General features: G+C 35.5%; 1 protein-coding gene across 1 annotated transcript; it reads right to left on the bottom strand.

Annotated features, from left to right (window-relative positions):
• Positions 1-14,592: 14,592 nt before the first annotated feature.
• On the bottom strand, positions 14,593-26,245 carry LOC145682819 (uncharacterized). The gene is made up of 5 exons (XM_081754188.1): positions 25,760-26,245; positions 22,712-23,052; positions 18,630-18,789; positions 17,417-17,547; positions 14,593-15,686 (listed from the first exon to the last, which is right to left on the bottom strand). Exons 1-5 carry the CDS (start codon positions 25,824-25,826, stop codon positions 15,480-15,482), a joined length of 906 nt encoding a protein of 301 aa, XP_081610314.1. The 5' UTR covers positions 25,827-26,245; the 3' UTR covers positions 14,593-15,479.
• Positions 26,246-26,793: the final 548 nt, after the last annotated feature.

The following is a 26,793-nucleotide window of genomic DNA, read 5'->3' as shown; positions in this document are numbered from 1 at the left end:
TTGGGCGAGTTGGCTCCACTATTAATTTGGGCCGGGCCGGGCTTGGGACAAAAATTTCCAAAATTTTCCAAGCCTGCATGGGGCTGGGTCGGGCCTAGCTACATTCGAGCCGGATTAGGCTCGGGCCGAAAAATTCGGCTCTTGCAGATCTCTAATGTATATATATATATATATATATATATATATATATATATATATATATATATATATATAGGGTGCACTGTTCACAGCGTTTGGGAGGTGAATCTACTCATCAAAACATGAAAAACTGTTTATGAACATGTGGTCAAAAGCAGGGATGCCACATTTTGTAATTTCGTACTAGATTTAGTGATTTGCTATTGAACTAGTGATCTAGTACGTACTAGGGGTAAATCTGCACATTCTAGTGATTTTTGGCGTTTCCTTTCTGATGCAGACAAATGGCAAGGAAATGGTTCTTAAAATAATAGGAAGAAGTATATCGCAGTTCGAACGAATATAGAAACTTCCAATTATTCTTTTCTTCCCCTCTGACTGAATGAAACCCCTGCTGTTAACGACCTTTAATAAACAGCAGCTATCTTTGGTCCGCTACCTCCTTTTGTTAGCAGATATGGGATGGACTAAAATTGTAGTTTTTATTTTAAGAAAGTAAAAAAATCCCTTAATTATACGGTACATTTACACACACACACACACAGGCACAGTCTTTACTTGCTTCCCAATGAATTTGAGGAACATAAATAAATAAAACGTAAGTACCAGAAAATAGAGTCAATACACACATTTTCATCTGTAACACATTTGTTGAGAACTATAATTGGATGTCACGTGCAAGTCCTCTAAACATGTTCCATCCTTTAATTTTATCCGTATAACAATTCCTGATTTCAGGAAAAATTCCGTTAACGATGTCATATGAAGTTCTACACTCTTGTACTTTATGTATGTGAGACCACATGAGAAACCAAGAGACAATACTAACAGGTTTTCTTCCAGGATCAAAGTCTAAATGTGAATGTGCTGAACTGGGACTTTAATTGCGTCCCTTGTACAAAAATAACAAGTAATCCCAATGTTTAACGATGTCATATGAAGTTCTACACTCTTGTACTTTATGTATGTGAGACCACATGAGAAACCAAGAGACAATACTAACAGGTTTCCTTCCAGGATCAAAGTCTAAGTGTGAATGTGCTGAAGTGGGACTTTAATTGCGTCCCTTGTACAAAAATAACAAGTAATCCCAATGTTTATTTATTTTAGTCCTTGGGGGGAGGGGGAGATGGAATCTAACCGTCGGAAGGATTTCTAAAAAAAAACACTGGATTCTAACTGCCACTGTTTGTTATATTTCACAAAATATGGTTGTGGTGATATGTAAATGATATTGCGTTTTCGTCAGGGCTTTCATTCTGCAGGAGAGGAGGATAATGATACTGGAGAATATTTTCTATTATCAGAGTATTGAAGGTGATTACATTTCCTCCATTCTAACTTGGCCAAGCTAGGTAACTTACATTATATATAAGGATTAACATAACCTAAAAAGCTTTTTCCATGGCAGTTTTATACTGTACCCATGCTTCTTACTTTTCGGTCTACGGGACTCTGTATTCCGAAATTTTCGACGGCTCCCAAGAAAGAACATAAGTGTACCAAACGCATAGCCTGAAAAGCCTTTATATGTGTACGCATTTGAGACATGGGTCTACAGTTTAAAGTGGTATAACAACTACATGAGCTCCCAGCGGAAATCGAACCATGGGGTCCCGTGCTCAAGGCGTATATGCTAACCATACAAACGTGGACAAATTCACAAACACACACACACACACATATATATATACAGGGTGGTTCAGTAATGTTGGACAGCCCTGAATAAGTCGAAAACCAGAAGAGATATTAGCAAGAGTTTAGTGGATCCAGATACTTGTGGAAGGGGGACGACTTTTGAGGTACCACACAATGTTACCGGGTCAACAGTGTTGCCAGCTCAGTACAAAGTTATATTTTTTTAAATGGAACATATAGAAGTTTATGCCATCAAAAGAATTAGTACAGAATGTGAATACCAACAAGCGAAACCGCACCTGTCAGTGTTGCCAAATAAGGAAGTTATAAAGCTTCAAAGATCAAGAAATTAAAGTGTCCGTAGAGCAAAACTAGCAAAAAGGCAAGAAAAATAATACTACGGAATGAAAAGGAGTAACCGAAAGAGTAAACCAAAGAACGCACAGCATCCAGTGAGTAACAGGGTTGCCATAGCAAAAGGGGAAAAAAATGAAAATTTTGCAGTTGCTATAGGAGGAAAAGTGCCTATATGACATAATGCTGAAAACACCATAGAAAGTTCATGTAAGATTCAGGAATCCTAATAGCGTTTGTTCGAAATCAATATCTCTAACCGTTTCCGAGATACACCAAAGGTGTGCGGAGTTTGCAACACTGCATAATAATTGCCTCGCCCTCCAAACTACAGGAACGAGTAATGAAAATGATACGCCCAACAAAATGTAAGAACTACACAGGTCTAATCGTCAAATCAATTATGCAGTGTTGCAAACCCCGCACACCTTTGGTGTATCTCGAAAACGGTTAGAGATATCGCTTTCGAACAAACGCTATTAGGATTCCTGAATCTTACATAGACTTTCTATGGTGTTTTCAGCATTATGTCATATGGGCACTTTTCCTTCTATAGCAACTGCAAAATTTTCAATTTTTTCCCCCTTTACTGTGGCAACCCTGTTACTCACTGGATGCTGTGCGTTCTTTGGTTTACTCTTTCGGTTACTCCTTTTCATTCCGTAGTATTATTTTTCTTGCCTTTTTTCTAGTTTTGCTCTACGGACACTTTAATTTCTTGATCTTTGAAGCTTTATAACTTCCTTTTTTGGCAACACTGACAGGTGCGATTTCGCTTGTTGGTATTCACATTCTGTACTAATTCTTTTGATGGCATAAACATCTATATGTTCCATTTAAAAAAATACAACTTTGTACTGAGCTGGCAACACTGTTGACCTAGTAACATTGTGTGGTACCTCAAAAGACGTCCCCCTTCCACAAGTATCTGGATCCACCACACTCTTGCTAATATCTCTTCTGGTTTCCGATTTATTCAGGGCTGTCCAACATTACTGAACCACCCTGTATATATATATATATATATATATATATATATATATATATATATATATATATATTGTTGAGTTGATATTGAGTTTATCGTCCCTTTTAGCAGCGAGGCGTGGACCTACTGATTAACGTGGAATCCGAACTAAATGAGCTCCCGCTGGGAATCGAACCCGGCCCAAGTAGCACACTTATGTCATAACAACGTCAAATGTTGGTCCTTAAATTCCAAAAGACGTCAAGCGAAGAAATATGGCGTCATTTGTTACGTTAAATAATGGTAACAAATATAACGGAGATACGACATGTGGACGTCTTTTAGGCCGCGCCTTTATTACTTCCGAATGCGATTGCGAATGCGAATTTCCCAGCGCGTGTAAATAAATTAGAGAGGCCTCGACTAGTTCCGATCAGCAAATTGAAAAGATTCGAATGATCCCAACCTTGGGATTGTTCGTCCGATAAAGAGCGAAGGAGAGTTGTCTGTAGAGGACAGCGTTGCCAGATCTAGCACCTTGCTTTTAGCATCCATCCCAAATCTAGCATAATTTCAGCAAGTTTATCAAAAAACCGTAAAACCTGGAGACGAGAAAGAAGTTGGTCGTGGGGAAAAAAGGAACGGCAGAAATGTATCTTCTTCCATTGATTCATATAGTCGGTAAACCATACAGGCAGTCTTATTTTCCGAAGTAAGTTAGAAACGGCTTTTTTCTTTGTGGCTGCACCCAGGGTTTTCTAATCCTTTAACTGCGAGGCATGGGCGGAGCTATGGGGGCCATTCTCCCCTCAATTTTTTGACAACTTCACCATCTTTATTTCTGACTTCATTACCATCTTTATTCCTGAAATTAAAGGTCCGAGACCGACCAAAAATCTGCCCCCCCAGGCAGACAATTCCAAACTCCGCTTATGCTGCGAGGTAATTTTCTTTCAAAATATGTAAAAAAAAAAACACTTTTTTGCATTCATTTATACGATATATACGCCATTGAGTCTGGCAACGACTGCACTAGTTTAGTTGAGTTAAAGCTTTGGTGCGTGAAGTATTGAGTTCTATCCACACATTCTTGAGCTCTGCATGTTTTAAGTTACGTTATCGTATCTCAGCTTCGTTTTTTTTAAACTCCTGAATTAGTGAATTTGACCGAATCTAGCATAATTTCGATCAGGTTTTGGAATAATTCCGAACTGTGAGTCTGGCAACGCTAGTAGAGGAATTGAGCGCTACGAGAGAAATCAATTTTGTTTTGCGTGAAAGCAGACGACGTTGCAAGGTGCGGAGATAAAATAAAAATGAAGATGGAAGTAAATGCTTGTTCATGCTTTAATGAATTGTGCTTTTGGTAAAGTTGCATTGTGAATCAAGCTTATCCAGACAAACGACAGGTCGCGAACAAATTATGGGCAGATGTAAGCAAGGAACTTGGCGTGGAAGGTATATATATTTTTCTTTGTTTTGTCTTTGAAATATGAAGATTTAATTAATACATGAACCCCAACTTTTTATTCATTTTATATTTCCTTTTTGTACCTCAAGTGATGATTTTAGGAATATACGTAATTATTGACAAATATGTTTGAAATAGCAAAAACGGGTTTCTTTTACTCATGGAGAAAAGTTTCTTAGAAAGTAGATTGATTCTGTAATCTCTAATTTTATTTAGTTAATTTATTTTAAAGTTAAAATAGTAGCGGTTACCACGAAAGCACTACAAGACACGCTCCAACTGTGCATCGATAAGTAGGGCCCTTTGAAAAAATATAGTAGAGTAGGGTAAGATAAAGTAGAGTAAGATATAAATAAGTAGGGTAGGGTAGAGGTTAGCTTAAGGTTAGGTAAGTTTTGATCCATTTTCATAAAATTATTAATGTGTAATTTCTCCTTTCTGAGTGAGTATACCTGCTGGAGCGGGCGTTGTAAATTAACCCGTGCATAAAACACAAACCAGTTTGTGCTAGGTGGCCACTGAAAAGCACAAGTGCTATCTAACTGAAACAGGGCAGGAGTGCAGCACGAAAACCCGAGTGACAAGAGTGCATCCGTAGGGAGCAGGCGCGTCAGCGACGGGGGTTATGCGCATAAACGATGATAGTGGAATAACACACTAACAGGCAGTTATTCCAAAGTTGGTCGTCCGCCTAGGTTTTGGCTAAAAGTGTAATAATTGGTTCCTTTCTTTACCAAAGTTTTACATTTAATTCACATAATAATGCCGAGTGACCATTAGCGAGTGGAGACGGATTAGTGCCCCGCAGGGCACGTTGTTTTCTGTTTTTATTACAGCTAAATGGGAAGAGGGGCCTGTGTTCTAGAAAATTGCTGCCTTGTTCGTTATGTCACTTACCGTTACAGTAAACAATATAACTTTCTCCACGTTTCTTTATAGTTATTTGCTTACCGCATTCTCTACAATTTATTTTTAGGTTTATTGAGCCATGACTTACTTACTTTTAATGGCTTTTCCTGATTATCACCAGCAATGTTTTCAAAAACAAATGCTCATTACATTCCCATAATCCTACCATGAAGTAACCTTGTGCCAAGTAGTTCCCTCCGCTTGACAAATAGTTCCATGCTTAAAACCGTTTATATAAGAAAATAAACACAACTTTCGCTTTCCTTATACATTATGAAGCACACGAACAAGCAAATTTATTTCTTGCCGGTAAATTTTCAAAAGTTTACTAGATACGGACGACCAACTTTGGAACTTAACCCCACTAACACATACAATGCTTTCACTGTTACTCAAGATTCATTTCAATATGCTGTGTAGTGTGCACTGACAGTAATTACTTATATTCACACTGTCATTCCGTATGGAGCGGGCATGTCAGCGACGGTGGATATGCACGTAACCGAGGGTAGTGCAAAGATTTTATATCCCATACAACTATGCTTTACATCTAATATAGCTTTACTTCACTCCTGTGTGTATCATCACTTTACATAATGCCTTGAGTTCATAATAGCTTCGTTACGGAGTACAATGCATTACGTATTACGTATTTCTACCTATGATAAATATTATAATAGATGTAGGTTCCGATATATAGTTACATGTAGATTGCTATTGCAAACTGAATCAACATATAAATAACAAGTGTTTGATGCCTTCCATTTCAAATCAGCCAAAAAAAAGTAACATCACCATCTCAGATATTTTTGAAACATTTTTATAGCAACTAGACATGTTTTTTCAATGACCCGTATTTTTTGTGTTGTCGGAAAAGATTTTCCCGCCAAGTAATGGGCCATCATAACGGGAAGTACAAATTACGAATTTTAGAGGACATGGAAAATCGTAAACTTCGTAGCCTCACCATTCAGCTATGGATACAGATAGTTATAATTCTTGTTGTGGTATGTACACTCGTGACCAAAATTATTGTCGCATGTCTATAAACATGTTGTTTTAGGAATATAATTTGATAACGAATTCGTCCGGTATTTCTTATAATGTTAGTATGTGTATAATCGGGAAAGACATATATGTGGCAAATTTCATGTCAAAAGAGCAGTAAATAAGAACAATCAAACTTTCTTGTCCATTTAGCAACATTTTGTTTTACTCATTCTAATTTTCGTGTTTGTAATTCTTTTCCTCTGAAATTTACTACGAATATACATTTCCCGATTATACATGTAGAATCAGTATCAATAGTACCCTGCAAAATCATTATCAAATTATATTCTTACAAGGAGACAGTTATAGATATGCGACAATCATTTTGAACATGAGTGTACATAGGGATATAAATAAAATATATTTTATTATAGTTTGGTTTGCGCATGCATATCTTTTGGTACATAAATAAACAAATGAATGTCAGTTTATCTGAAAAGTCGAAGTTTGCGATTTTTTCGAGCACTTGCGGTTCGAATTTTAAAATTCTATTTTACGGTTGGTAAGACCTAGTTACCCGCTTCTCGAAAAAAAAATTGTTTTGCTTGTGTGTGCAACCATTCTGTCGCAAAAAATCACCTTTCTCGAAATCACCATAATTTAAAATCCTGAAATGTTGTCAAATTGTTTAACTTTACATGAATAATAAACACACCAAATAGCATCCTTGACCAATGCTTCATGAATGAAATACAGCCTCTTGAATTTAGCGAAGTTTCATTAACTTTAATACCACCGTTGGCAACACTGAAAACAATGAAAGTGCAACAATTTGATGAGTTTGTGGTTCACATTCATTAAATAAAGAATAAAAGTTTTTCCTGGCTCCTTTTTATTATTTTGATCAAAAAAGCTCTCTGAAATAATATGATGAGCCTCCCCCTACTCCTCCTCCGTTTTCTTAAACCGGTGAAACCTGAGATGAAAATTATGATTACGAAACAAATTTTAAACTTACTTAAAATGGTTTTCGGAAACAAAGTTTCACTGATTTTTTCCACACTGAAGTAATTATTTGCTTGCTTAGTGTCTTCTTCGCTAATAGCATGCAACCATTTCAGATGCTCCAATAGGTGTTGGTGCACTCACAACTCGTAGCACGTTGTCGATAGTCACAAAACACTTATATTCACTTCTCTTATTCTCTTCTGGAAACCTGTACCCTGTTGAAGAACCATGTGGAAACAAAGGAACCATGTGGAAAAAAAAATGAAATGAAATATTGGAGTTTTACGTTCCACATTTATGCCGGTTAGGCTAAAGGAGACGGTGATTATGAGAAATGAGTGAAATAGTGGAATGAAGAAAGTGGGAGGAAACGGGAGAACCTCTAGATAACCCATGAGCACGGTGTTTGTCCACCACAAAGTCCACACGGCGTGAGCTGGGATCGAACCAAGGACCCCAAGCACCGGAGGTGAACGCTCTACCACTAAGACACCGCGCCTCCTGGAAACACAAAGAACACTTCAATTTCATGTAATTTATGATTTATTGATAATATTTCTGCTATCCATCACTGGTTATCATATATGTATGTAACAAAAGTTCATTTTTGCAGATTTCTTAAATCTACACTTTGAATTGCAGAAGCTCGATTTTGGGAAAAGCTTGAAGTTAGTCTATGATGACCCGTTACTGCAATAAAAGCCAAAGATGACTTCGGTAAATACCAGTTACCGGTCGCACACTTTCACACTTTTTTTTTTGGTTAATTGTCGAATTCGGTTCTTGGCAACAAGACGAGAGTAATACCCGGAGTTGGTACTTGCACTATACTCACGAATTCTTCTGCAGGCTTAGGGGCCGTGGTGGCTCAGTGGTAGAGCGTTCACCTCTTGTGCTTGGGGTCCTGGGTTCGATCCCAGCCTCCGCCAAGTGAACTTTGTGGTGGACAAACACCGTGTGCGTGGGTTTTCTCGGGTTCTCCCGTTTCCTCCCACTTTTTTCATTCCACGATTTCATTCATTAGTCATCATCATCGTCTCCTTTAGCCTAACCGGCATAAACGTGGGACGTAAAACTCCAATATTTCATTTCATTTTTTTTCTTTGTTCTCACAGGTTTCCAGAAGAGAATAAGAAAAGTGAATATAAATGTTTTTTGACTATCGACAAGATTTCATTTCATTTTCATTTCTCTTCTGCAGGTTTAATACTGTGAATGTGTTTTTCGTTTTGCCATGTTGCCATATCCTTATCCCCCCTCTCCCCAATACGTCGCAGAGACCCTTACCACGGCCGGTTTCACTGAAAAGCCACTGCTTTATCGGACCTGTCTGCGTTTTGGACATCTGAAAGCAATTTTTAAATTGGAATGCAGCACCATCAGAAATCATTGAAACGGTTTGGTAAATTGTAGACACTTATTTTCACGTATTCGAACCTTTTTCTATAACTTATATTTTCGCTTTTCTTCGACTATTTTTAGAATCTTATTCATGGCTATGAGTACGAGCCGAATCGTGTGTTTTGTCGTCGCTTATTACAACAAAACTCTCAGTTGTTTCATAATAATATATCACTCCCGTAAAGAAGGAGATTTGCTCGTTTCTCCAGTGATCAATCTGAACTTCCCTTTGCAGAATAACAGTCCAGTATAAGCGAAGTCCACATGCAGTAAAATAGAATTTGTATCTTGAAATTTTACACGATGTTTTGCGGTAGTATTTTTTTACACTTTCTTTGTTGCACTTTCATTGTTTTCACTATTGCCAACTGTGACTTCAAAGTTAACGAAAGTTCGCTAACTTCAAAAGGCAGTAGTTCGTTCATGAAGCATTGGTCGAGAATGCTATTTGGTGTGTTTATTATTCATGTACAGTTGAACCATCTGACAAAATTTAAGAATTTTAAATTATGATGTTTTTGGGAAAATGGCGATTTTTGAAAATTTGAAGATTTCTCGAATTTTTTGCGATAAAACGGTTGCACACAGAAGCGATACTTTTTTTTTTGGGGGGAAAGCGGGTAACTACGTCTTACCAACCGTGAAAATGGAATTTAAAATTCGAACCGGAAGTGCTTTAAAAAATTCATTTGTTCATTTGTTAATTTATGTACAAAAAGATACGCATGCCCAAAACAAACTGAAATAAACTATAGTTTATTCATATCCCTATGTACATACCACAACAAGAATTATAACTCTACATGTCTCCATAGCTGAATTGTGAGGCTCCGAATTTGACCATTTTCCATGTTTTCTACAATTCATGAATTGTACTCCCCGTCCTTGATGGCCCATTTCTTGGCGGGAATTTTTTTTCTGACAAAAAAAGGTCACAAAATTAAAACATGTTTAGTTCCTATAAATAAAAGTTTGAACAATATCTGAGATGGTGATGGTATAATTTTATTTTTTATTTATTTATTTTAATTTTTGCCTGAATTGAAATGGAAGGCACCAGATATCTAATAAGGACATCTAATTTAAGTTAAAAACAACTGAAGTTTCTCATTAATTTTTACTTACTATAAAGATTTGTCTTAAAATTTGTAAAATACTGTACATATTTTAATTTTTTCATTTTCTTTTTCTATAATAGACTATTAAAACACATGGTACAAAACATAAGAAATGTTTATTAAGTATTGACCTGTTCCGAGAGATCAGAAAAAATGAATACGAGCTGGTTTTGGAATGAAAATGGTGTTCTTTATGCTATGTATTAGGTAGTTCAGGAAGTGAGTATTTATTGAATGTTTTATTATTATTATTATTCGATATGCCCATTAAACCATATAGTTGAGACTATTGTATTAATAGAAAGTTGAGACTCTAATATTAATAAACTTTCATAGAAATAGGCACTAACTATACATTTAAATAGGAAGAATGGGTCAAATAAAATTTACTGTAGGCAGCCAATGACACCCCAAAATAAACAAACTTTTGTTCTTTATAATATATCGAACGTAAAGGAACGACATTGGTTGATTTGGCGCTTTATTGATGCATTTCGAAGGAAAAAAGAGAAGCAGGACACGAGGCAATGCTTCGAGAAGACGATCCGCCCAAGAAAAGGAGAAAATTCCCGACGAGAGCTCACGTCGTGGTTCGGATTTCCCGTTAATAAGTAGGTTCACGTTTTGTATAGCCTCGCTGTTTACGGGACGTTAAACTCAAAATCAACTGAACTGAAAGGAGAAAATATATTCAAGCTGATGAAAGAATTCGCCGTGCAGAATTTTGAAACTGTTGACATTGCAGAATAATGCTGGATTTGGCCCATAATTCCGTCATGGTAATTGTAACATAAGACAAAGTAAATTATTCAATAGGTATATTAGATTTCACTGTTTACTTCTTGTTACACTGTTGTTTCCTTTCCAATTATCTGTGTTGCAAATACGTAGTAATAAGCAGTGATGCAGTGTTATGAATTGCTATGAAGTTATGAATATCCTTTACGTTAGAGATACTGTAAAGATAATTTCACAGAAGTTTACTTTAGGGTGTTATAAGATGCCTACAGGAAATTTTATTTTAGCCCAATATAGATTCATGCTGAAAAAAAGTTCTGCAGTCCATTATCTCCAATTTTCCTGAAATTAGGATATATCATTCTAAAAACAAAATAATTAGACCCATTTTTTCTGCATTATGCAAAAAATAGAACTTAATTAAGCATTTGTTGCAACTCAGACTTTTAGTGACTGTTTGCCATAGGACTACACTGAAAAAAAAGTTTGGTCAAATTGACCAAAAAATAGTTCCTGGGTACCAAATCGTTTGGTCAATATAGCGCGAACCAAACGCTTGGTCACCAGCATTAAATTGTTTGGTCACGATTTGTTTGGTTGCAGGAACCTATTATTTGGTTACCAGTACCAAATATGCATTTGGTAATTTTGACCAAATAATGACCAAACAAGTAAAATTTGGTTGGGAATACCAAAAATTTGGTTAAAATGAACGAAATTTGGTTCTTGGAACCAAATAATTTGGTTGCAAATACTAAACGCGTATTTAGTGAATTTGACCAAACCATTTGGTAGCAATTACCAAAGACTGTTGCTATAGGTACTAAACTGAAAATAATACGAGGGTTATCACAAAATTCATGGGAAATTTTTTCTAACGAAAATGGTAACAAAGCAAGAAATTTTTAAACATGCAAATGGAAAGTTACTACATATGTAAATATTACGTATAGATTGGATATAAATACATATTCCCATAATACGAACAATCATTTTTACTTTTTTTTCTCGTGCTATATTCTGATGGAGATGTGTATGTTTACACAATTCCTTACATGTAACGTTTACGTATATGCTAACCTTCCATTTGGATATTTCAGAAGTTTTTGATGCGTGACCATTTTCGTAAGAAAGAAAAAAAAGTTGCCATGACTTTTGCGGTAACCCACATATAAAGTTAGAAGTTATTGCTTCTAGTTACTAAGAACTTCTTCAAAAATAAGATTTACATATACATTTTGAAGCAACATACGAAATATGTATACGAATACATGTAAATTTAAAACTCTATGTATATGTACACAAAGTTGCAAATCAATTTTTTTGAGGAAAATAGAACTATTTAATATATAAAGAATTTACACACAACATTTTTCTACAAAATCATTTTATTGTAAATAATAATAGTAAAAAAACAGCAACTGAGTCATACAGGTTTCAAAATTAAACAATGATATTAACATCTGTTAAAGTACTGAAAGTAAGATTTTTAGATCAAATTCAAAACTTCAAGAAAAAACGTAAAGAACTTAAAGAAAACTTATACTGTAATTTTACTCCCAGTAAACAACATTGAATATTTTTGAAAATAAATTAGAAATTAGTTGCTGAAAAACTTCGCATACGTATTTAAAATGTTAATACAAGAAAAAAGTTTATCTACGACTTTGGTCGGAAATACATATTTACGGAACTGGGGCCAATTTAAGATAATCAGTAGAAATGTTCGCAGGAGTGGCTACAATGAATAAAACAACCGAGAAACATCGCACACGTGTTCAGAACCTCACTATAAGTAAAGAGTTTATTTGCGATTTCGGTTGGAAAAGCCTAATTACAGAAATTAGGCCAATTTAAGGTAAGTAGAATATACATACTTTTCCGTAATTAAACGTTTCAGATCAAATTAAAACAACCCTCTCGTATCGAGGTACTCAACCGTGTGCAAAGTTCCTCGATTGTTTCATTCAATGTAGTATCCTACGATCAATTCAAATAATTACATTAATATATTGATAAATTGAGAAAACAACCAATTTTGTCACACCAGACCCTTTGTAGGTACGAAATCAAAGATATACAAAGACTGAAAAACATATAACTGAACCGGAACTCCAACCCGGAACCTCCCGCTTACCATGCAGATGCGCTACCACTGCGCCATTCAGTCCGCTCCCAGAACAGCCATACATTCTTCCACCTTGTGGAACAACATCGTTATAAAGAGTGAAAGAATGTATAGTTGTTACTGAGAGCGGACTGAGTAGCACGTCTGCATGGTAAGACGAAGATCCCGGGTTCCACTCATGGCTCAGACGCATTTTTTTACTCTTGTATGTCTTCAATTACCTTAAATTGGTTCCATCTGCATAATTAGGCGCTTCCGATCAAAGTTGCAAATAAACTCTTTTTCTTATACGGAGGTCCTGAACACACTATGCGAGGCTTGTCGGTTTATTCCTGGAATATCATGCATGTACATAAATACATCTACATTTTCATAAAGTTCTAATACATGTACACACATATATGAACAAAGTTATAAATCAACTTTTGGAGAAAAGTAGAACGAATTTAAGATATAAAGAATGTACATAAAATACTTTTCTACACAAGAATTTTATTATAATTGAGTATAGCAACTGAGCCATACAGACTTCAAAATTAAACAAAAATATTAAATTCAAAATTAAACAATGATATTAATATTTATCAACTGTTCACTGAAAATAAAATAGCATTTTAGGCCAAATATAAATCGTTTCAAAATTAAACAATGATATTAATATTTATCAACTGTTCACTGAAAATAAAAAAGCATTTTAGGCCAAATATAAATCGTTTCAAAATTACACAACGATACTAACATTAATCAACTGTTTACTGAAAATAAAATAACATTTTTAGGCCAAATATAAATCGTTTCAAAATTAAACAATGATACTAACATTTATCAACTTTTTACTGAAAATAAAATAACATTTTTAGGCCAAATATAAATCGTTTCAAAATTACACAACGATACTAACATTTATCAACTGTTTACTGAAAATAAAATAACATTTTTAGGCCAAATATAAATCGTTTCAAAATTACACAACGATACTAACATTTATCAACTGTTTACTGAAAATAAAATAACATTTTTAGGCCAAATATAAATCGTTTCAAAATTAAACAATGATACTAACATTTATCAACTGTTTACTGAAAATAAAATAACATTTTTAGGCCAAATATAAATCTTTTCAAAATTAAACAATGATACTAACATTTATCAACTGTTTACTGAAAATAAAATAACATTTTTAGGCCAAATATAAATCTTTATGACAAAAAAAGATAAAGAAATATAGGAAAATTTAAGCTATAATTTTACTCCCAGCAAACAGCATTGAAGATCTTTCAAATAAATTATGAACTATTCTTAACTGAGCGAGAAACTAGTTTTAATAAAGCTATTGGACGGTACACATACACAGTGGAAGCTTGGGAGATACATAATTTACGACTTTTCAAGTATTACAACTGAAATGTAGGTTTCATGAGTGCATTACCTGAAAGCTCTTCATTGCTGTTAGACGAGAATATATTCTTCAACATTCACGTTTTTTTAAAAAAATCATTCATTCCTACTAACTTATTACTACCATTCTTAATTTCTCGTATAACTATTTATTGTGTGACAATCCTCCTATAACTGAACAAATATGTTGTTCTGATAACAGCCCGTTCATTTAGGAACAGCAATGTAGTATTATTAGTCACAGAATAGAATTCTTTGCTTGGACAAATTCTAAATTAACTGGAAGTTTTAATATTCCTACACAATCAAGCTAAGATTGCCTTCAAGTTATCCCTTTAAAGCGCATTTCGTAAAGGAACGCAGAGCATATTGTTACCCAATGCTACATGAAAAGTAGGACTCACCTCAACTATATTATTATGAAGAACACAGACCAGCTTTTCTGTTTTTTTTTTACTTCATATGCATACACGTGTTCATTGAAAGATATAGTCTCTAGCTCTTTGCATACAAAAGCTACAGTTTCTTCTCGATTAACTAAAATAGTTGTAATACTACCAAACACAGGAAAGTGACTGAGAATATCAAGAACAAGAATCATGCCTGGTTTATACATTGTTCCTTTAATTGAAACCCATCGTGGTATATAACTCATCTCGAAAGATCTGCTAGGAAGAATGTCATTTATATGTATAAAATCAGTATGTGATGATACTAGTATTCCTTCTCCCGGCCCGACTGATACTGTGGAAGACTTTAGTCCTCGTTGACCTAACATTCTTTCTGCTTGTATTAACTGGTGTCTTAAAGCTAAAGTATATGTAAGATTCTTTCGTGACGTAGTTACATATGACGCAGATTTAAAAATGTTATGTTTTGCTTCAAATCTCATATTCCATAAGTGAACTAACGGTCCTGACTGACGCATTATCATCGGATAATGACACATAAAATGGTACTTTGGTTTCAAAGGTTCATTGAAAACTTTTAGGAACAACTCGTGATGTTCTTGAATCAAAATGTTCAACAGTATATCACACCCTATTTGAAAAGATGGAGCAGTAAATACCGGTATTTCACATCAGTTTGTTTTAAAGACCAATCATGTCCAACAATAGTGTATTTACACTCATGATCTGTTTATCGTGAGGAGTACTTATGTCATATACCGCTTTTTGCAGAAGAAGCCAAAGATGTTCCCCTTTTTTAGGGTATTCTGCGTTAAACACAAAAAAAAGTTTTAAAACATATGTCCACACCCTTGAGCACGTTGTCTAGCAGATAAAGGGTGTTGTCTATTATCACGTACGTTCCTTGAATATCTTTCAAAGAAGAGCCCACAACAATTACTGAGGGTTGGCGTGTTAAACCCAACATCGATAACTTCTTGTCTCTCGTTTCCATGAAGGGTTGAACATCACCCATTACCTGTTGGAATTAGAGAGAGGTTAACTGATCATGTTACATACTTAAATAATTTTTCTTACATATAAGAACAAAGACATTTCTGCTTCCTCAATAGTCTGAAGCATTATTTATTGTACATTTACAATGACATATGCATTTTGCGCCTATAAATATATGTTATTTTGAAGCTAAAAAATTGGTAAGTAATACTAATACTGCAAAGTTTTAAAAGCTCTTAAATGCTTTAAAAGCTGCAAAGGTTTTCAAAAGCTATTTATATCTGACTGCAAAAACGATACGTTCAAACAAGGACAGAAGCTACTAAATTATGAAAACTCGACAACTTGTCCTCAAATAGACTTAAGAACTTCCTCACTAGCATTTACCAACAGAGAATATAGAATAGATCACATTTATGCTCAGTAAGTGATTTTGGTTATTAAAATGAAATGAAATTGTTGAGTTTTATGCCCCACAGTTATGCCGGCTACGCTTAAGGAGACTGTGATGAGAAATGAATGAAATGGTGTAATGAAGAAAGTGGGAGAAAACTGGAGAACCTCGAGGAAACCCACGCACACGGTGTTAGTTCACCACAAAGTTCACTTGGTTGGAGCAAGGTTTGAACCCGGGACCTCATGCACCAGAGATGAACGGTCTATCACTGAGCCACCGCGGCCACTGTTTGGTTATTATTAAATAAATGTATCGAGTTCGTATTTGTTCACATGTAATGAAACGTCGTAGCTCAGCTTCACACTCCGAAAACAGGGTTCTTGGCGTAACCTTAATTTTCTTTCCAACGTGTGTCTTTCAAGAGTGTGTGTGTGTGTGGGGGGGGAGAATTATTGGCGAGAACATTTTCATACCACTTTGATTGGCACAAATTACTTTAGTTTACGCTACAGTCCTCCGAACTTAATGATCGGAGATAGGGGAAGAAGACCAACTCTATTAATAAACAAGTTGTTGAACCTTCGCTGTGTGATCTCCAAGCATACCCCAAAATCCCAGTCGGACTACGAACTGTGTTACGTATTCTAGAAAACTGAACCTTTCGTCCACGCCCGATACAATTGGATAATTATGGATAGCCAGCAATGGATAATAATCTACTTCTCTCTCTCGGGACGCGGTGTCTAAGTGATAGAGCGTTCACTTCCGGTGGTTGGGGTCCTTGGTTTGATCCCAGCTCACGCCGTGTAGACTTTGTGGTGCACAAATATCGTGCTCGTGGGTTTTCTTGAGGTTCTCCCCATTCCTCCCACTTTTTTCATTCCACCATTTCATTCATTTCTCATCATCACCGTCTCCTTTAGCCTAACCAGCATAACCGCGGGACGTAAAACTTAAAAATTTCACTTCATTTCTTTCTTTCTCTCTCGTCCTCACGTTATTTGAAATTAACAATAAACTAAGTTATGTTTCTGTATGAAATATAATGCCAATCAGATGTTTATAAAGAGTTTGAAATGAAATGTGAGAGTTTATCTCAATAGTTTTTAAATTTTGCACTCCAGGCATGGGCCTAGTTGGTTAATAGCAAGTGCGACCCCGCTTCTGCCCCTCTTAAGATTTTCATTGCCTCTCTCTACCGAAATATTGATTTCACAGATCTAATTCTCATATTATTCATGCCCATGCCAGATCCATAAAAAGACGTAACTTTATTTTCTTAACAAAACATACGTAGTTGACACCTGATCTGGCTGACCATGATCAATCAATAGAATAAAATATACTTTACTTACATTAACATGACAGAAGAAACTATCCTGAGACTCTTTCACAGTTGGCTTCCAAATTTTCTTCGATGTTTTTATATGTGATGTTGACCTACACAGGGTACCAAGCAATAAAAGTAGTACACTGGATCTGGTATCTAAAAATAAAAATGAAAACTATACAATAGAATATAAAATAAAAAATATTTTTACCGAAATTGTTTTTTATACGCGGACTCCTGCATTATTAAATCTTCCATATAAAATCTTAAAAATTATATACTATTTCGATTAAAATGCCTACCGGACGTTTGACAGTAGTTTGCAGTGGCAAATGCCCCACCCATTACAGCTCTGTGAATCAATTCCATTATTTTCTATATTAATTTTAATGCGTAATGGTTTGAAACAAATCTGCAATGTTTGTGATGGATAAGAAAGAACTATATGAATTAAAGTCATTTTGTTTTTAGTAGTGAACTATTTTGCAGTGTTATAAAAATTATATCTTTAATCATTAGTAACTCAATATGAGTGAGTTTTGTTTTACAGTTGAAACTATGGTAGACTTAAAAACTATGCCAATTTAATAACAAAACCGCAAGTAGTAGACACATAACTTTCGGTTCCAATACAGGGAGAGAGAGATAATCTGTTCTTCGTGCGCTGAGTCTATAAGAAAAACAGATTTCTGCTATCCGTTATAATTATTAGGAATCAAAATTGAAACTACAATAACTACTAGTTTTTACTTCTCCCGGTTTCAGTAGAAAAAAAATCGGATGCTGTATGGATGCCACTATTTTACCGGAAGTAGTAGTATAGCTTTACTATTTTCGGTTTTTGTACAGAAACACCGGTTAATGTGTTTACTTTACTTGAGACGCTAAATCGAATCAGGGAAACAGTTTCTAACTATCAATAACCATGTTTGATTTATAACGATCAATGTTGAAACCCTAAACGACTGATTCATACCACTTCCGGTTTGAATAGAGGCTTATCTGGAGAAATGAGATCTACTCTTTGAATCAATGCTGAACAACTGAGTATATATTGTACGTATAGTGTCTACTACTTACAACCAATGTATAATTATTAATATGATCATTACAACATACTTGTTGCAATAAAACTGGATTTAGATGGAAAAATCTACTTCATTCATACAAGTAATTACAATTTCAAGTTAATGAAACAGAAACAAAGGAAGAATTAAAGAACACAAAAATAATATTACCTTCTGTAACACTTTCTGTGTCTAACAGACTTAAAAGTTCGACTGCTGGAGCATCATGTAGCCGTTTCTTCATTAGTTTTTCCAATTTTTTACTGACAGGATCCCATTTCACGAACAAGGATGTATGATCAGGATATAAGTCTTTGAAATCTTGATCAATCTGGAAATGGAATTCCATTGTATTAAAACATTTACATTAATAACATTATTTCATTAATTTTTAAGAATCACAACTTCCTTTACGTGCATAAATGAAATTTCTTAACTGTAACAATTTCAATACAAACTACTAGTTACAGCGTGTACTTTTATGGACTTGGACTTGGGTTCAAATTCAACCTGCTTTCCTCTGGTGTTGTCCAACATCTTGAGGAAATTGACTTACTGGTAGCTTAAATAAGTAGACCACAAAAGCCAGAAACGTAGTGCAAGAAGATGTTACATTGACGATAATTGCCAGTTAGACCCATATTGAGGTTGTGGCATCACGGGCTTTCGTCGTGTTATAATGGTTTCTGGTTATATAGGTTAATGTAAACAAAGGTCTATTTACTCGGATAGATTAGGCAAGGATGGGGAAAGTATTGATCTGGACTTAATATTACAGGTACCATCCCGGTATTTGCTGGAATGACTGAGGAAAAATCCACGGAAATTTCAGTCACGATGACCGGATTTGAGCCCGGAAGCTTCCGAATGTAAAGCCAAGGTTCTACTTTCTGAAATAAGGCCGCTAGGGTTTCATATTAATTTGTCAAAGGACAAAGTGAAGAAAATTCTACAATATTGTTAGCGTTTATCAGATAATAAAACCACTATTTGCTATCTACTGAGTAAAAGAAAAAGACTTATTGAATCGAAAAGTACTTCATGCATTTAAAAAAATCACCGTCAAAGTTTCTATTGCTGTACGTATATGCTTGGTTGGTACGCAATCACAAGAAAGATTGTTTATCAGTCATGTAAGTATTGTTCTTCTGAGATCTCGCTTTCATAAGCAAGTGACATCGTGTTGTAAGAACTCAGTTCTCAATTGTTATTTTACTTAATATGATACGTTCCTTTCCATTGCAAGGTAAAGTCAGTGCACGTGTTCGTATTGTATGGCCACGTAATCATATGCGTCTTAAAAATGGAAACAATAATTTTAGGTTTAGAGTATTTGTTTTCAGACTTGCGATTGAGCTTTTCAAAGTTGATTGAGCTTCTAGTTGTTCAAAGGAAGATCGAGTTGCTAATAAACTGAACTTAATCCTTTCCCACTTTGTGTTACATGCATGTGGATGAATATGTTATAAAAAACCAGCAAAAAAGATTATTAGACATGTTTTAGTTCTTTTAATATGCAATCTAAATACAATGCAAAATGTTCACTTTTTGAAAAGGAAACTGCAAAAACTTTCCAGATTCATTGATTGCCTCTATCCTCTTTCATCACCGGAGCTAAACAGGAATGAATCTATAGTTTGTAGTTGAATCTGAATTACTTTTATAAAATTATACACCTACCGGGCATCGAACCGATAACCACCAACCTACAGGCAGTTCAGACCTGCTTCAAGATATCTCAACATTCATGAACAGATATTACATAAGAGGACAAGGAAGTAATTCATGTCCACCATTTATATATATTTTTATTATGGTTTTATGACAACTAAGGTCTATTAGCTCACACATACAAATACCTACACTAGTATATGTCATTTCAATATTCAGTATGACTATCCTGAAGGCTTTTACTATTTTCTTGTCAAACGCGACACAATTTTAAAGAAAACTTCTGTTCTAAAAAGTACGTTATGAAAAAATCAACTTCTGGACGTGAGCAAAAGATTTTGTATGAGTGTTCTTAGCCCCAAAGAATAATTCAATGCTTGTAAATTATGGCCTATTCAGTAACCACACAGTCCTTAGTAGTAAAACAGAATGCAGGTCAATTAAATGAATCTTACCAATGTATATTTCAAAGGCTGCTTCAATGCTGGCCAAGTTGAAATTATTTCATGAACAGTTTTGCCCTCTTGCTTGCATCGAACTTTCAACGTTTTCTTCCAGTGATCAAGTACTTCCTGCCAGGGCTCGACACTATGCTTTAGCCACGCTAAGCTGTTTTCAATATCTATGCCACATTCTGAAAGAGAAGAATAAACTTACCAAACAGATCTGCATTACATTAAAAACTCAATAAATAAATTCCTATATTTTTTCAAATATCAGTTAAAATGATTCTATATTTTCATAAGTCTTCTGTACAAGTATTTATATCCATATGTAATATATAATAAAGAAAGAAATATATTTACAAAAAAAAATGTCCTGGAACTGTTCCTGTGAAGCTGAACTTGAAATTTGCCTTCATATGGTAATCTATATTTCCGGCACAAATATCGAATGCCTTTCATCAGAATGGTTTAATTCTTCAAACATGTAGAACTGATGTAAATTACATGTTCTAGCTTAGTACTTCAATGGTATAACGTAATAGTGGTACTATATAAGTATAATGACTATCTACGATGAAGAAAGTCGCAAAAATATTTAGTAATAAATGCTACTTATGATTTCTTATCAACAAAGTAACTCTTGTAATGAAGGAATTGAAGATTAACAATACAAAATTTGGACTTGTTCAGTCTTGTAAATAGAAACACATAGAAACTAAGTATCGATTAATTTAGTGCAGTATTTAATCCTTAATAGATTAGTTGGTTGCTTAACTGAAGAGTAGGTGAAAAATTTCTCGACTGTAGTTTCATGTTGTAAACAGTAAGAATATCTACACAGTCCCATTATTACCTTATACCATTGAAATACTCAGCTTGAACGCATATACACTTTACATTTTGAGCCATCCTGATGAAAGGCACACGATATTTTTGCCAGAAATACATATGAACATTGAAGAACCACGTTTTAATCTTACAGGAACACTTTCAGGTTAGTATCGACTTATATTAATGTGTTCCATACGTTCAATTAGCAAAAAAAAAAAAAAAAAAAAAAACAAAACTAAACCATTTTTTAAAACATTTTTCTTGCAAACCCTGGCACAAAATAGGTAAATCATTGGCAGTTTTTAAAGTATGATCGGGGCCTCGGTGGTTCAGTGGTAGAGGGTTGACCTCTGACGTGTGAGATACTTTGTTTGATTCCAAATCGCGCTAAGTGACACCGTGTGTGTGGATTTGTCGGAGTTCTCCCGAGAAGATCTTTTCATTCAAATCTTTTTCGTCAAAAGTACTTGTCAAATGTTTCCCGACCATATATCAACAGTTGATTTAGCTTCATAGGCTAAAGGAGACGGAATAAATACAAACGAATTATGATTAGGAACTTAAGAGCAGAGATGCTGTTTACCTAGATAAAATTTTATACGAAATCGAATCCGGGTATTTTCACTTGTAGTTAATAAATACTGAGGTAGTACCTTTAAGGTTTGCACCTTTTCCTCCTGTTCCTTTACAATTTTAAAGATCCTGCATATTGTGGTGTCATTTCGCTTAAATTGAAATAACCAAAAATATAACTGAATACCAATCTCCTCGCCCTCCCAGCTACTCTAGTGGATAACGGGTGTATCATTGATGTATGTGGTCCGGATTCAATTCCCGGTGTGAGCACAAAAACATTTGCGAACGTTCACTTTCATTAATCATCTGTTTACTTTAGTCTAAACGGCATAACCGTGGGACGTTACAAAAACTCTTTCAATGCATCTGATGCTTTCCTCGTATCGTGATGCAAATAAATTTTCTCGGGGTATCAGCCAGGTGATGTGTTTGTTGTGCAAAGTCTCGAGAACAGACATTGTTCTCATGATACTGACCCTGATGATGAGAACAACGTCTGTTCTCGAAACTTTGGACAACGAGCACAACACGTGATTGATATCCCGAGAAAAGTTACTTGCACCAACAAAGATGGAATAAATAACACGCAGGCTGTGACCAGATTGAAAAGTGAACGCAAAAATCTTTTACATTTCGACTGATAATGAATCACATTTGCACAGTTCATATGTGCAGCATAAGTATCACTGTATCAATTGATATTCAAGTAACTAAAGACAGAACACTTACAAAATCTGTCAGCTTGAAGAGCTTTGGACTCCGAGACTCTGTAGAGAAATTTGTTTCTCGTTTCAGCATCGTATCAGTTCCTATTTTAGTTGGTGCTGGCATGGAACAACTGCTTTCTGTAGTTTCAGATCGAACTGACACTGAGTCATCTGGCGTTGACACTGATGGTGAAGCAAATGAGAGAGAACCGTCATCTAGCACATCATAAATTTCAACTGTGTTTGTTTCTACAAATTCCTTAAATTTTGCTAAGAACTTTGCACGTATCCCTATTTTGGGAATTAACTGAGTAATTAGTTCATCAGTTAATGAATTAAATGCTGCTTCGTCGATTTCCTGTTCTGAAATGTAGATTGAAAGTTTATAATTAACCAGATATTTACTGAATATCAAAAAAGAATTATACAAAGGTGAAAGCATTTAAGTTTTATTACACTACCAAGCGAAATTTGGTATGTTACGCGATCATGTGCCATACAAAGAGTATAGGAAGTTGCTCACCCCAGTTTTTTTTCTTGGGCTTTACAGAAATGGGTGTATTTGGGCAAAGCTAAAGAGAAAAATGTTCATGGTAACTTCATACTTCAGCTTCATACTGTAAAAGTTACAATGGTATAGAAGCAACAACAAGAATTTAAGAGCATTTTTAACTCATGCAAATAATTTTGTAATTTGGTGCATAACGAGTACCTATGGATAACAATAAGTCTAATGCTAACCGATTGTTTTCAACGACTTATGTACTTCTAACAAACAATGAAAGGTTCTATGCAGAAATCATAGCCTGTCTCCTCTCTCTCTCTCTCCTCTTTGCAATTTCTGACATTGGTCGTTTTGCTCCAAACCACAGAATTATCTTTTGGACATAATACACTATTCTCTGAATGCTTTGAAGAATGTAATATTTTCCAAATACCTAATAGAAGTTACCTAATAAGAAGTATACACTCGAATATATATAGGGAGGGGATAGTGGTTCATGTTACGGAAGCACAATTTTGTAAAATTTACAGAAGAAATATGACATAGTGTACACAAGCTGAATTTTACGTTTACAAGTGGAGCGTTACTAGTGTCAAAGTATGACAAGTGCTATTGAAACTCGTATCATTGCAATATCTCACTTCTTTTCATATATTTACTTACGCGTATACCCACCATCACTGACGTGCCCGCTCCCTGCGATGCCGCTTCGGCCCACCAAATTTGCTTTGCCCTGACTGTTAGATAGCATTCGCGCTTTTTAGTGCCCGCCTAAATGAAAAAAAAATGAAATGAAATCTTTAAGTTTTACGTCCCACGGTTATGCCGGTGAGGCTAAAGGAGACGGTGATGATGAGAGATGAGTGAAATGGTGGAATGAAGAAAGTGGGAGGAAACGGGAGAACCCCCAGAAAACCCACGAGCACGGTGTTTGTCCACCACAAAGTTCACTTGGCGGGGGCTGGGATCGAACCCGGGACCCCAAGCACCAGAGGTGAACGCTCTACCACTGAGCCACCGCGCCCCCCTAGTGCCCACCTAGCACAGGTTACTTTTATGCACTGTATATTTATGACAATCAGAAAGATTTATTTATACGCAAATCGTAAAAGAACTGTGACTTTTTCACAATTTCTTCTAGTGGGGCCATCGATACTTACCTGTGATTAAGTGAGATATTTTCATGTCGCCCAGCGTAAGTCTTTTAGGGGTCACTAAGAAGTAAATTAGTAAAAATTATATTTTTTTCAACGATTATTTCGAGTGGTGTACCGAAAATAAAAATGCACGCTTTTGAAATGAAATCTTTAAGTTTTACGTCCCACGTTTATGCCGGTTAGGCTAAAGGAGACGTTGATAATGAGAGATGAGTGAAATGGTGGAATGAAGAAAGTGGGAGGAAACGGGAGAACCCCGAGAAAACCCACGAGCACGGTGTTTGTCCACCACAAAGTTCACTTGGCGGGGGCAGGGATCGAACCCGGGACCCCAAGCACCAGAGGTGAACGCTCTACCACTGAGCCACCGCGCCCCCCTAAATGCACGCTTTTATCAGCGTATGTCACGAGAAATATCGATTTCAAAGGTAAGGATTCTATATTTGGGTTCCATGAAATGTTCTTTCAAAATTATGCTTTAGGCTATATTTCGGATGACATTTAGTATCTCTCCCAAATCCATCGAAGGCTCAGAACCCAGTACTGTGACTTAGAGTAAGCTGTTGTTAACTACCTCGTTTATGCGAATACCCACCGTCGCTGACGCGTTTGCTCCCTACGGACGCAAATCGTTTCTAACTGTCGGGGCCCCGCTGCTACGCTTCTGTTCTGACTCTGTTCGATAGCATAAATGGTTTTCCGTGTCCATATAGCACAAGTTGGTTAGTGTTTTATGCGTAGTTTTTTATGCTATACGTTCGCACTGTACTTATACTCATGACTACTTTATATTTACAAATAACGAATGGTAACCCCTACCAAGTAAGTCAGAGTCAATACCAAGTGATCTGGAGGAGAAACTAAATAATACACCATATTTCTTCCGTAAACTTTAGAATTTTGTTCATCTGTAAACTATAAATGCACCAATTTATTTTGCAAACTACCAGCGTTAGTGTCACTTTATTTACCCCTTTCCGGAAGTATCTAGTGGTAATAGAAATTACCCCAACTCTTGCCCCTGCAATTTTATACCCTGCTCTAGTGTCGTCAATGCCCCCCTTATCTATATGTAAGGGCCTAGGTTTAACTTAATAATGCCCGCTCCGGGTGGTATACCGGTACTCACTTTGAAGCGAGAAATTCCTCTCTATTAATTCTGTGAAAATGGATCAAAAATTCCCTAACCTTAAGCTAACCCGTTCCTACTCTTACCTTACTCTAATGTACCCTACCCTACTCTATTCTACACCCTCTGAAAGCGATTCTACATATCGATGCGCAGCTGGGGCGTGCATTGTAAAGTTTACCAAAGGTGTATTTGATACGCCAAATTTACAGCCAATAGAATAAGTACATATGAACTAACAGCAAAATTAATAGCCTATATACGAAAAAGTACACTTACCTTGAAACATGTCGATTAGCTGCGGTAAATTCCAGCTTCTTAATAAATTTATAACATAGGCATCCATTACGTCGTTGAAAAGTGAAAATTACTCGTTGAGAAAGTTGTATAGTGCAAACCAACCTCATTTACACACAGTTCTTTTACTTCCAAGACATGTCCCTTATGATTGTTGCCCTACGTTTTATTTTCCTTTTTATTTTTACGGTATAAAGCGCTAATGCGATCCACACTTTCGTAATCGAAATGTTTACACAGAATGCAAATAAACACATGTGACGTTGTAACTAAACATTTTGGTCAGGAAAACCAAATAATTACCAAATCAGTTAAAATTTGGTTCGCATAACCAAATTAATCAACCAAATGTTCTGACCAAAAAATATAGTGTTCATGACCAAACACGTTTGGTCAAAATGACCAAATTTTGGTTAAATTAACCAAAAAAAGTGACCAAATGCTCTGACCAAACAAATTTGGTATTCCTGACCAAGCCCATTTTTTCAGTGAATAACGTAAGGAAAATTTAGAGTTTTGAAGATGACATTTTAAAGAAAATTTGCATCAAATTTAATCTTTCCGAACTTCTTAATTTTAGGTTGTACAGTTTTTTTTTGAGTTTTAGTGATATTAGTGCCTATTTTTAAGGCTTTTAGTAGGTAATCATCCGGTTTCTATTTTTGAAATGCATTATAACCCATTTAAGTAGATTAACCTATTTAGATATACGGCTTTGCGTCCAAACGTCCTGCTCCGGTATCACAGGGTGGTATAGGAGCAGAGGGCTGGTGTTATTTATCACTAGCCTTTAAAATATATATAAGTGAGCATAGTGAGAAGGACCACATATGGTTCTACCTTATTAATTTATACAATATGGTGCTAAATTCGGTGTACAAAAGCAGAGGGGTGATTCCTTAGGATTCTAAAACATATATTTTTAGATAGAGCACATACTAGTTCCTAAGGGAAGTCTTGACCCGACTTTGGTAGGTCCCTAAGTTTTGGAGCTGTGGACCTTTAGAATTGATTTT

Source organism: Thermobia domestica, chromosome 4 (assembly GCF_964235325.1).
Source record: "Thermobia domestica chromosome 4, izTheDome1.hap1.1, whole genome shotgun sequence".
Classification (NCBI taxonomy): Eukaryota; Metazoa; Arthropoda; class Insecta; order Zygentoma; family Lepismatidae; genus Thermobia; species Thermobia domestica.
Note: the sequence above shows the minus strand (reverse complement) of the source record. Positions and strands in the feature narration are given on the sequence as shown.

Excerpts from the sequence above, each read along its gene's own strand:
- LOC145682819 (XM_081754188.1), bottom strand. The coding sequence starts at position 25,826 with ATGGATGCCTATGTTATAAATTTATTAAGAAGCTGGAATTTACCGCAG. Across the intron at positions 17,548-18,629 it reads CACAGAAAGTGTTACAGAAG|ATACCAGATCCAGTGTACTA; the intron begins GTAATATTATTT and ends TTTTATTTTTAG. Across the intron at positions 15,687-17,416 it reads GTTTCTTCTGTCATGTTAAT|GTAATGGGTGATGTTCAACC; the intron begins GTAAGTAAAGTA and ends TAATTCCAACAG.